The 12,807-nt window shown below is 39.6% G+C and overlaps 1 protein-coding gene across 1 annotated transcript; it reads left to right on the top strand.

Moving 5' to 3' along the window:
* The first annotated feature begins 205 nt into the window (after positions 1–205).
* GLE1 (GLE1 RNA export mediator) lies at positions 206–10,540 on the top strand. The gene is made up of 15 exons (XM_035890402.1): positions 206–428; positions 1,456–1,581; positions 1,848–1,996; positions 2,329–2,389; positions 2,663–2,917; positions 3,703–3,931; positions 4,528–4,643; positions 4,833–4,902; positions 5,251–5,393; positions 6,238–6,428; positions 6,918–7,047; positions 7,570–7,674; positions 8,669–8,751; positions 8,919–8,982; positions 9,688–10,540. Exons 1-15 carry the CDS (start codon positions 222–224, stop codon positions 9,754–9,756), a joined length of 1,998 nt encoding a protein of 665 aa, XP_035746295.1. The 5' UTR covers positions 206–221; the 3' UTR covers positions 9,757–10,540.
* The last annotated feature ends 2,267 nt before the right edge of the window (positions 10,541–12,807 follow it).

Genomic DNA, 12,807 nt, shown 5'->3' with positions numbered 1-12,807 from the left:
CGGGTGTGGCCGTCCTGCTGTCCTGCAACAGTAGGGGAGCCTGGAAAACGTCTTGAAAAGACAGCAGAAGAAATGGGTGTATGGCTGTTGAGCCGTGGCTATAAAGCACTTGCTGACCTGTGCAAATGTTTCCATGTGTATTTGTTAATATTTTGTTGCTTTCTTGATATTCTTCAGGCTTACAGGAAATGTTTTCTCTCTAGGATATCTTGGAAGGATGTATGTCTCCTCTTGTGCTGTCCCCTTATTCTGGCTGGGTCCTAGACAGAGTGATTGGGCAGTCAGCCCAGGAAATCGCACCCTCCGGAAGTTCAACACCTAAGGAATCCACTCCCCTCACAAACCAGTCATCTTCTCTGGAGAAGATCACGTCTGGTAGCCGCCAGGGCTCTTCACCACTTTCATCTGTAGAGCCAAATGAAACAAAGGTAGCTCTCTGATTATAACCCATATGTGAGCAGCTTTGAGAAAAGAATGTGCTAACTTGCTGCCGTAAATTGTCTGATAAAGGTTGGTTTGTGCTCTGTTGAACTGAGAAAAATGTGCTTAGTTTCAACTGGAAAAATAGAAAATGTGCTTAGTTTCAACTGGAAAAATAGAAAATGTGCTTAGTTTCAACTTTTTGTGGGATGAGCAGGTCATGATAAAATTGATATTAATAATATTTTCATGGAATAATGTTTCACAGTAGGACAAAAGCAAACTCTATTTTTTACCGTAACTGTTGTAAGAGTCCGTGAGTAACTCTCTTGGGTTCTCTGGAGGCTTTAAATGACTTAGATATGTTATGGCTCTCCTTTACAAGGCAAAAGTGTAGGAAGGTGGGCAGTGAGCAGCTGAGTTGTGGAGGTAATGAAGCTGATGAAGCACCTGAAAAAAAAACCCAAGTGTCCATTGCTATGTGTTAAATGGTGACTTCACCACGTAACCATGACACTGAGCAGCAAAGTGTTGCATCATCTTGGCCCCATTTAGTCTTCAGAAATATATTATGAGGAAAGCAGCTTAACGAAGCAGCAAGATCTGATAAATGTTATAAGAGAGACTCGAAGACTTCTCCTGAAGAACAACTCAAAGCATAAACCTGTCTTGACTGCTTCTAGTATAACATCTCCACGGAATGCAAAGAGAACGCGGGGGAGTCTGCCTAGCCTCTCTAGGTGACAATTAGCCTTTGTGAATGTCCTATAGGCTCTTGGTGTCTCTGCTCCCAATTTGAGTGATTGAGAAAAGTAATTATCCCAACCTCATATGTGTGCTGGAGGATACTCAAAATAGTGAGGCTACACTAATGGGGTATATAACTACTCTAAAAAATGTAGCGCGTTACTTGACTCCTTTGTCCATTTCTCTACAAATAATGTGCAGTTTAGGAGACTTGATTTACCTGGTTTCCTCCATGAATTGCTGATACCGTATTCAGTCACTGATTTTGCTCATATGCTGTCCACGCAGGGAAATGAAGATCTTAATCTGCTGGAAATGGAGCAGGAAGTCTTTCCAGCAGTTCTGGCATCTAAAGTTACAGAAGTCGAAGGCTGCATTCGGATGTATGAAGAGATGCACAGGTTGAAAGGAAAGGTAAAAAAACCCTGCCAAAACAACAACAACAAAAAAACCCCCTTGAGGGTGTATGTGAATCACAGGAGAGCCACATAACCAGGTGTAACAATGCTCTGGTAAAAGTAGCTGGCCAGTAAGTTATTGTAAACCTTAGAGAGTAAGGTTTAGGATAATCCCAAATAGACTGTGTTGGCCCACTTCAAGCAATTTAATTTGTATTTTCTTCTGTCCAAATGCTGGTGATTGCTACATTGTGGTGCTTCTGGCACCTCTGCAATCTGCAGGAGGGGCTAAGGCAACGGCAGGAGCAGCAAGAGCAGATGGTGAGGGCAGTGTATGACCTGGCAAGTGAACAACTGAAGCGCTTTGATGAACTCAAGGAGCTAAAACAGCATCAGGAATTCCAAGATTTGCAAGAAGTAATGGAGAAGAGGTGAGATTAGCTCTGATATTTGGTATCCTTAAAATATTATAGCATTTAATCAAAGTGAGGATTAATTCTTGTTCCTGGTAATTATATACTATTCAGTCACTTGTGCTTGAAAATCTCCCCTGCTGCTTTTCTTACATTAACTCTCCTGTAATTGTCTTTCAGAGTAGATCTCTGGCTACTGTTCAGTTTTCAATGGTTAGAAAAATACTGTATTTGTGACAGTTAAAGTTCCTTTAGCTTGGCTTATTTTTAAAGTAACTTGCTGCGTGGTTTTTGTATTTTGTCTTGTGCATGTCTTGAATACAGTTTTTCTGTCTTTATGTGTATTGTAGCTCAAAGGAGGCTCAGGGACAGCAAGAGAAGTTGAAGGAAGAACACCGACACAGAGCAAAGGTCTGAGACTTGTACAAGTTGTCTTTCATAAACGTTTGGTGGGAACTGGAAAGACCAATTGCTTTATTTGTGTTTACATGGCACCCCTGGAGTGAGAATACATTTTCTGGTGCTGTCTTAAGACACCTGCTGCATTGTGGAAATGCAGTAAAGGCACATGTGTTGTGGGAGAAGGAAGGACCTGCTGTAAAGCTAGAGTCATCAGACCAGGAAGGACTTGTAAACCTGGAGTTATTTAAGTATTCTGTGTCTCTTGTGTCTTTTTCTCCACAGGTACTAAACCTAAAGCTGCGCGAGGCAGAGCAGCAGAGGCAGCGTCAGGAAGAGCTGGAACGTTTGCGTAAGGAAGAGGGCCAGGAAAGACTGCGTCGCCTTTATTCCATCCAGGAAGAAGTGCTGCAGCTTAACCAGCAGATTGATCCCAATTATAGACACAAAGACTTGCCAAGAATCGATCTTTCTGCGTACAGTAATCGTGGCAACCAGATCTGTGGGCTGGTGTCAGGACTCATCCGCACCACAAGTGAGGTAGAGGTTCTAGAGTTGTTCTTAACTTTGGTTGTCATTCCTTTATAAAGCTTCCTGTATTGTCTTCAAAGGCAGCTTGTTATGAGGCCGTTAAATAAGACATCACAGAAATGATTTTAGATATTCGTCCTATAAAACATCTAATTTAAAAGGAGAATTCTTTTCTATGGCACTTTAGCTGTTCTCTTGAAAATGGCTTATAAAAATGCATGAGGATTTCTACAGGAGAAAGATTAAATATTAAAATACTGTAAACTTGATGCTGTAAAATTCCTTTTTGGACAACCATGGAAGCGAAGTGGTTCATAAATTGTGAAATACTGAATGCATTATGATTCTTGTATACTCATAAGCCTTTTTGCAGTAGCTAGGTTTCCTTGAAAAATTTTTTCTCTATGTGAAGGTGGGATACAAACCTTGCAAAATAAAACACTCTGATAAGGCTAATTCTCTGTTCCAGCTTGTCACAGCTGGCTTTCTGTAGAGGAAGCTGTCTGGGCTTTGCACTGGGGCTCCCTTTTACTTGTCAGAGTGTGTTATTAATTTTTGTTATCCAAGATCTTACGAGATCTAGTCATGGACTAACATTATCTACAAGTGTTGTGACCAGTGTTATGTACAAATAAAGGAGAGAAAGATATGTTCACTGAAGAGGATAAAATGTGTAGTTGGCTCCCAGATTATCTGAAGGCTAATGCTTCAAAGCCTCTTTTTGCTCTTGCCGTTGGTCTACAGATAGTGGAACAAAAGATTAATGTTATATTACCTCCTCTGTTTCTTGACAGAGAGGTTTACCTACTCAAGTAGATGTGGCTAATACTGAACGAGCACTGCAGGAGATGCGAGGGTTGATATCCAGCATGCAGCAAGAAATCGCTGCAGCTGTGGAAGAAAAAAGGAGGAGAGATGAAGAGGAAGAGAGACAGAAGCAGAAGGAGTTACTGAAAAAAGAGCAGATGAAGGCTCAGACTCCTGCACCTGCACAGCGGTCAGGTGGAAAGCAGCAGAAGGAAGGTTGGTTAGGCTTTTTTTTTTTTTTTTTTTTTTTTTTTTTCCTCTCCCCTCCTTTTCGTCCTTACTGTTAGGCTAAACACTACTTTGGAATCTTATTGTTGTGATGGCATACCTTCTTGTAGCCTTTCCTGTTAGCACAACTAGCAAAATGGGTATAGGACTGCTGGGAGAAAACTTTTGAAGTCAGACTGATGCAGCATAAATTGACTGTAACTGGAGCAAAAGCTGCTTTTCCTAGACAGTATGCCATATATTGGAATATTAGAGAGTAACATTGTGCCACCTTGTGTGTGTAGATGGGTCATGCATGATATGACAAAACATACAAGGGTAGACCACTGAAATGGCTTCCTTCTTGAGAGTAAGTTAAGTCCAGATATCCTGCGTACTACTAAGCTGAAAAAGTAGGACTCCTGTATAGTTTGCAAACTTGTAGTTGATTTATAAACGTAACTTTCTAAACTAAATTCTGGGTAAAAAAAGCTCTCATGCAGTTGTTAGTTCCTTGGAATTGTTTTTTTAAAGTTTTCTTAAGGTTTTTCTGGAGTTTTGGGTCTTTCTTATTCTTCTGCTTTTTTTTTTTTTTTAAATACCAGGACTTCAAGTTAAGGCAGATGAAAGTACCATGCAGTGGTACCAGCAGCTTCAAGATGCTGCTGAGCAGTGCGTTGCTTCTTTCAGTGGAATCAGCAACTGCAAAGACAACAATGAGGTATGAACAAATGATTAGTACTGCTGAAGAGTGATTATCTTCATTTCTGGGGGAAATAGGACAGCTTTCATTTAAAATAAATAGAATTCTAACTTAGCAGCCTCTGTTAACAGTCTGCTTATCCAAACTATCATGGTAGTTTACTTGTCTGCAAAGGTATTTAAAGTTGTTTGTTTGTTTGTTCTGCAGGTTAAGAAGATAAAAACAGACTTGCAAAAAGCAGCTACGATCCCTGTGAGCCAGATCTCTAGAATAGCAGGTCAGGAAAATGCCAAGAACCCAATCCAAGTGCCTTTTGCTGTAAAGATTTTAGTAGGGGACAACATATCCGATGTTTCTGTAATTATCCCTACATCAGAAAGCTGATATGCATACAGTCCAAGTCTTTGCAGCACAGACTTTGCTTATGTTTTGAAGTTCTGTGCTTCCCTTGGAAGCATCTTTCTTCATTGTCATTAAGTTTCTTTAATCAGATGTAGCAAATGTGCAGTTTAAGATGCCTTGCCCTTCAGGATGTAGGTCTATTTTTTCCTAAGTTGATGTGGTCTGGTTAAGAGTTGTCTGCTGTTTAATCTTTTGTCTCCATACGTTCCTTATACATTTGCAGGCTCTCAGCTGAGAGAGATATTTGACAAGATCAATAACCTGCTCTCTGGAAAGTCTGTTCAGAGCGGAGGGCGAACTGTATCGGTGACTCAGCATCCACAGGGTCTGGATTTTGTTTATTACAAACTTGCGGAGAAATTTGTGGTGAGGAAATGTTCTTTTTATTGGGATGGCAAAGGTAGCTAGCGCTTTAAGGAGTTCTTTTGGACTCTGTCCTGTCTTCAGCTACAAAGAACAAAATTACTAGGTGTTTAGCTTACATGTATTAATGTTCATATTGATTAGAGAAAGTGCTCTTTGGATAAAAAAAGAAGTGAAAGAACTTAGTTTGTCTTTCCTTCCACTCCCTTATTTTATCTCTTGTAGGAGTAAGAACTATTTTAAATTCCAGGCTTACACATTACATATTCTGAACTAGTTAGGTACGGTGTTAGTGGAAAACTGGTTGATAGTTAATATATGTTCTATCACAAAACTGTATATATGCTCAAAACCTTACATCCTGGCAGAAGTGGGGGAGGTGGGGGGAGAGCTAAGGGCCGAGAGGCAAATTTCTGTCCCTGCTGTGTGGTTAGCATTAGTTGATTTTTGAAGTTAGCAGTATTTTTTTCTAGTCTTTATTTGCTAAATTCGGTCTGTTTGAAACTTCTATTTTGTCCCTACTGTGATACATCTATGCAAAAATTAGCCCATGGAGTAAAACTCTGACTGATTTGTAAATATCTGAAAATGATAGCTTGGAGTGAAAATACCTGTGCAGCCTTGCACTTTGTGCCTGTATTTGCTAACCCTTTTTCCCAGTCCTGAGCCAAAGTTTATTGTCATCCTCTGCGAGAGCTGAGGACATAGGGCTTTATCAGCTATTGGCTACATAGCCATGGAAACATTAGGATCCTTAGTAGAGGCTAGTTACACAAAAAAGAGGCATTTTTTTGGTCTGAGAAATGGCTTAAAGGGGTGGGTACTGACTTTCCTCTCCCCTCTCCAGAATCAAGGAGAAGAAGAAGTAGCTTCTCACCGTGATGCAGCTTTCCCAATTGCTGTGGTGGCCTCAGGAATCTGGGAAATGCACCCTCGAGTTGGAGACCTCTTTTTAGCTCATCTGCACAAAAAGTGCCCCTATTCTGTGCCATTTTACCCTGCATTGAAAGAGGGGACTTCTATGGAAGAGTATCAGAGGTAAATTCATTGCTGGACTTCTTCAGCATGAGCCATGCAAGGGGTGAAGTCTGTATTCTTCTGAGTGAACTCCAGTTTTCCCTGTCTCTGACTACACAGGCACTGTGATGTGCTGGACTCTGGAGATTCACTCCTCACTCACAAGAGCGCAGCTCCCCCACCCTGTTTCCCTGGAGGATGCTGTGTCCTTTAGCTTTGGAAGTGTTCTTTTCCTTCTTCCTCGTCCTTCTCAAAGGCCAGTTGATAGCCACAGCTTGATTCACGTTGAAATATCCAGTACAGAACCTAAATGTTCCAAATGTTCTGCATATGGTGTAAAATAGTGGAACGTAGGATCCAGAGGGTAATGATCAGCCTTTGCAATAATTCTTTTATAGTTTTGGCGTATCCCTATTCTCAGTACAGTTGATTTAAAGTAAGCTGAGAACTGCAAGGACTCAAGTGAATGTGTTTTGCTGTACTAATACTGGAATGTCGTCTCATACTTAGGATGCTTGGATATCAAGTTAAGGATTCTAAGATAGAAGAGCAAGATCATTTTCTTAAACGGATGTCAGGAATGATTCGTCTTTATGCTGCTATCATTCAACTCCGGTGGCCTTATGGAAACAAACAGGGGGTATGCCTGTATGGCATTATAATTAGAACCATGTTACTATCTTAAGAGTCAGTTAAATGTATTGTAAACTTGATTTGTAGTTAAGGTGTGCTGAAATTAAACCAGCTCATAATATATTTCAAGGGAGATGGTCATAACCATAATCAACAAAGCAATGCAAAGTAATTTGTTGTGTAGACCTTTACAATCATAGAATCACTTTGGTTGGAAAAGACCTTTGAGATCATAGAGCCCAACCTTTAACCTAACCCTGCCATCCCACCGCTAAACCATGTCCCTAAGCACCTCATCTGTCCTTCTTTTAAATACCTCCAGGGATGAGGACTCTACCACCTCCCTGGGCAGCCCATTCCAGAGCCTGACAACCCTTTCTTTATATTTTCATAACGATCAAGTTTTATGTTAGGCTATTGTAAAGTAACATTACCAAGAAGAAAGTAGATCGGAAAACTGCCCATTTTAATAATAGGGTTTTGCAAATCATAAAACAAGTGGTGGGTAGCTTTTTTTGTTGCTTCATAGACACATCCTCATGGACTGAACTATGGATGGCGCTGGCTTGCTCAGATGTTGAATATGGAGCCCCTGGCAGATGTGACAGCTACACTTCTTTTTGATTTTCTGGAGGTAAGTGATGTGGATTACTAATGATTAAAGAGATTTAAATTGGTGACGTTTTAGTTTCTGAAAGGATTGCTGAGGTGAGGTTCATTGTGATTTTTAACAGCAGGGGGTTTTTTAACTTAACTTCCTTCAGAAAGGAATGTGAATATTTCCACATTCTTGCAAATACACCTTTGAAGCCGAAAGATTTAAAACCAGAAGTTTTTATATATGCAACTTCTGTTGTTGCACTTGGTTCCATTTAAGGTTCCTCGTATTTTAAAAATAGTTGCATTGTCCTGTAAGAATAAGGTCTGCTGAGTACTTGGCATCAGTGTGTACAATGCAGTGAGGTCCTGTGGCCTTTCCAGCTGAATTACTTCATAAAACAGGATGGGTTTTTCACGTTGCAAAGGACAGACCCTGATGTATATTAATCTTATCTCTTAGGATATAGGGCTATGCTAAATAAGAGCCAGAGTTCAAGGCTGTAGTCAAGGGAGACAAAAACTGTTGAACACAAGCAGCTTCTATGCTTATCAAATGCCTTCTAAAGAACTTTAAAAGTAGAAATGGGAAAGCGAAGTACAAAGTGAATTATACCATGGGGATTCTGTTGGTAGCAGTGAAGTCAGGAATGTTTGTCCTGTAAACTGACTGTATGAGGAAAGCTGATGAATTCGCACTGCAGTAGCCGAGGTGAGGAAATGACCACAATATGCCCTTAGCAAATGGTATTAGGGGAGGCTGTTATTTTTGGAAGGAGATGGGGGTGAGAGAATAAGAATAACGTAAAATTGGTATTGATGGCCACCACAAGTCAACAAGAAAAAAAGGTCGCTGTGCTAGCAGTAATGGCATTTCAGGGATTTGCTTTTTTTCTTGTAGGTGTAGGTATATTTATTTAAATTTCTGGATAAAATATTAAATGGTTGATATCTAACAGGTTCACTGAAATTGTCATGCTAGTCTGAAACCCAGTTCTGGAATCTGGTCTTTGTGGATTTCTGTACCATAGGTGTGTGGCAACGCCCTCATGAAACAGTATCAGGTTCAATTTTGGAAAATGATGTTGCTTATCCGAGAAGACTATTTCCCAAGGTATGACATCTGTGGTTAGGAATGTGAAATAATCTTGTTTTTTGCTTCGTGTTTGCTCTTAAATGACTCGTCTATCATTTCCAATCTCTGCTATTCACCCCCACACCCACTTGTAATTCAAACCCAACTTTCTAAGTAGATTTTGAAACATGCTGTTATTTCTGCAGAATTGAAGCAATTACCAGCTCTGGACAGATGGGCTCTTTAATGCGTTTCAAGCAATTCTTGGAGGTAAAGCAGTTTTTGGGTTTTTTTTTTCAGTTTTCAAGTGTTTTGGTTTGTTTTTTTTTTTTTTCCTTCATTTGATATATGCATCATTTTGATAATGAGGCTGGTGCTGCTTGCAGCATACTTGATAGTCCAGACCTGTCACTGTGATGTAATCCATCTTTTGTAACTTTTCAGTTATTGAATTACCTTAATGATAGTTGTGATGTCAAACATCTCACTTCTTTCTTACCTCACAATCTAATTTTTCTCAGTGCAAATGTCTTATTGGTTATTAAAGAAGTTCAGTGAGACTAGCTGCAGTGAGAGGAGATGTACAGGTTGAGGAGGATTCTGCTGAGTCACTTCTGTAACCGCTATTTTTTTTATCAGTGGTTTGCTTGTTTTTATCTGTTGTCCTGATTAGATACATGAGGAAATTTACACTTTGAGATGCTTTCTGTAGCATTTGTTTAACATTGTATTCTGCATATTTTTTTTAAGCTTGCAAAACTGTAAAATACTTGATTATTTAAATTGTTTTGTGAATGTTGACTTAGATTATGGTATTATAATATGATAGCTTCAGAGTTTGTACTTTCATTTCAAAATTAATTTTGGTACATTTTATTAGCAATGCTTTGAATGTATGCAGTAAGAGCCATCAAAATCCCTGGGAAGAGATGGCAAATTAAGATACACATTTCTTTGTCTTTCTCTCTCCACTAGGAATGTCTACAGCAGAAGGAAATTCCATTACCAAAGGGCGCTCTGCAGTCTTCCTTTTGGAGATCATAAATTGGTTTACATTTCTTTCCCCCTGGATGTCAGTGCTTTCAGACCTGGCTTCCTGTTTACGTGTAAAGGCAAAGTAGATCTATTTTGTATATAGAGGAATGAGGAGAAGATATTCCATCAACCTGTTAATGCTTAAGTCATCAAGATTTATGTTGGGCAGGACAAACTGGTGTTTAATTTGTTGCAAGTAAATGGAAGTTATTTGCTTTGGATTTCTATAAGATTTTGTGTAGTAAATTAAGGAAAACTGAAGACTTCTTCATATGTTTAAACACACGGAAGATGTTTTCAATATAGTATCCTGATGACCTCTGGTTTTCAGAGATAAAGACTTGGATTGAAAATTTGCACAGTGCCGTTTTGTTCATGGAAGTGGAAATACCTCACAGCTTTATGAAGTCTTAACATGAGTAATCAGTCTCAGAAACTTAACGCTAGAACTTTATTTTTGTATTTATTACATCTGCCTTTTATAATTCAATTTTAATTGTTCTGACGTACTTGCATCCTGTTTGTCTCAACATGTTACAACTACAGTGAGCTTGCTAAAGGCATTTGGCCTAGCAGTGTTGACACTTAACCTCTGTTGAATGTCACTTCGCTCCAAGAGGCAGTACTCTCCATTTAAGAGAGGTGGACTCACTGCTTTAAAAGGTTTGCATGGATAATAGTAACTTCATGGGGGAAGAGCAGAGTTCCTGAAACTACAGAAATTCTGTGTCCATTATCCATCAGATAGATGGAAGTTAATAATCCATTTTCGTATTAAAAAAAAAACCCAAACCCAAAACCAACGGTGGCAGAATGGTGCATTCATTCTAGCACTTTTGCTGATGTTTGCCATCATTTGAGGGGAAATGGTATGCTTGGGTTTCCTAACGTGCATTTTATAAGGGCACTTTTTATGTAAATGGATTTCTTCCGTATAAATGTTATGGTATTTTGTGTATCAAGTACTGTAATACTTTTGTACCAATGGTGGATTATTCTGAGAATAGTTCATTCTAGAAATCTGTTTAAATTAATATTAAAGTTTGATTTTTTTCTTTATAATCTGAAGCTGATGCAGTTTGTTTTCTATAGAGAAGAGGGATGGTCAAGAAAATCTACAGCTATTGGTGAATACAGGATGGTATGGGAGATCAATGGCGGATTTGTCTGATTTATGGTGTGCTTGCTGTCCTTGGACTATTGTGGTGGTCTCTAAGATGAGAAAATTTGCCTATGAGTTCTAGAAGGTAGTGTGTTATTTTTGCAATACGCTGTTGCAAGTTAAAATTATTTTTACCAGATCATTTTTTGCTGTTCCTAGAGGCGTCGTAATTTGAAGCTGTAGACAGTGGAGTTAAGGCTGTATGAGAACCTGAATTTGACTTTTATATAGCTCTTTAGAATTCTGAGAAAAGGTTGTAGCATGTGCTTTGGAATTCAGGGCTTTAAAGCCCTTAAGCTTGGCTTTAAAATTGACTGGTAAATAAATTACATTCGTATTTGATGTATATATTTTGTAAACTGACTCTGGAATTCTTTATACTGGTGTACTTGTGATTGTTCTGGGATGCTGGAAATCTCCCTCCGGTATCCTTTTACCAGATAACACTGATGTAATACAACTTTCATTAGTGTACTTGAAAATGTTCAGGTTTTTGTTTACTGAGTGGAAATGTTTTAATTGCATCTTGCATATCTGCAGTTCATGTTGGAGGCTCACTTAGCTAAGATAGTAATTGGTACTGTCTGCTAGAAACAACTGTCTGCCTGTGCCAAAACAGGAGTGATTTGATGGTATATACAAGATACAAGAGCTTGCTTCTTTTTTGCTGACAGGTATGAGAGTTTTCTAACATTTGGGGCGTGGGGAATGTAAGTCTGTATTTTTATAAATAACAAACATGGTATTCTTTTCTGCCTCAATAAAGGGCATACAGATACTTATATACTATTTAAAAAACACCAATAAGAATTTTTAATTGAATAATGAGTGTACTTCAAAAGAATCATAATAAATGGATATTTATTTTTAGACATAGCTTAAGGTTGCATCTACTGCCTGAACTGACAGTTGACTTGGATTATGCCGTTCTGGTTTTTGTTATTTTGTCTTATGCATGTATTCACGGTTATTTTCATATGCATATTTGTGGCAAATACGACAAAGGAGAGCATCTCAGATGTGAAAATACTGTGCATTCGGGACGAGATGCATTAAAATTGCCGTGAGTCATACTCTTCCTTGGAGACAATAGTTCCAGGCAGTCCCACGGGTTGCGATGCAATGCCACGGCGGCAAGTGTGCTTTTGCCATTTAAGTACTTGTTTATAAAAGAGAGTGTTAATAACTCAAAAATCACTCAAACCCACTCTCTACTTTGATCCTATAAAGTTCTTGATGCCTTACCAGGCCTATTAAAAAAAAAAAAGAGATAATAGAGTAGAATTTCTTTGCTGTATCTATTTTAAGTGTCTAGTTAATACTGAAGTCTCATTTTCCTTTGAATTTATGCATCGGCTTTTCAAAAATAGATTTCTCTTGACAAGCGTTTGCAGCCGTTTGATGCTCTGTCCTTGCCAGGCTTCTTTGTGATTGTGACATTGCACACTGCTTCAAAAGGACAGCCTTACCCATATATATTTTTAATGATGTAAAAGTAAGGAGGCTGCCGCTTTGGGTCTGGCCTCTTCATTTAAATTGTAAAACCTGTCACCCATCCTCTGCCTTTCTAGAGCCCGAAGCTGACCCTGCCTGAGGAGAAGAGGGCGGAAAACCCAGCTCCCGCCATGCTGCACGGACATTTTAACTCATTCCCAATGTAATACTGTATTTTTTTCGTGTCCGAGGCTGGTCACCGTGGGGCGGTGAGGCAATGGCCACTGCTGAGGAGGGGGGGGGGACACAAACGCCCTGCGCCCACCCCGGCGTCGCCCTCCCGCACCCCGCCCGATGTCTCGGCTCTTTCCGGAATCGCTCGGCACTTTCCGGAACCCCTCGGCTCTCTCTCCGCGTGCGCCGCTCCCTCAGTTCGCCCGCTGCGCTCGGGTGGGTGGGGCCCT

This window comes from Egretta garzetta, unplaced genomic scaffold (genome assembly GCF_000687185.1).
Source record: "Egretta garzetta isolate BGI_Z169 unplaced genomic scaffold, ASM68718v1 scaffold190, whole genome shotgun sequence".
NCBI classification, from domain to species: domain Eukaryota; kingdom Metazoa; phylum Chordata; class Aves; order Pelecaniformes; family Ardeidae; genus Egretta; species Egretta garzetta.
This window is presented reverse-complemented; position numbering and strand designations above follow the sequence as displayed.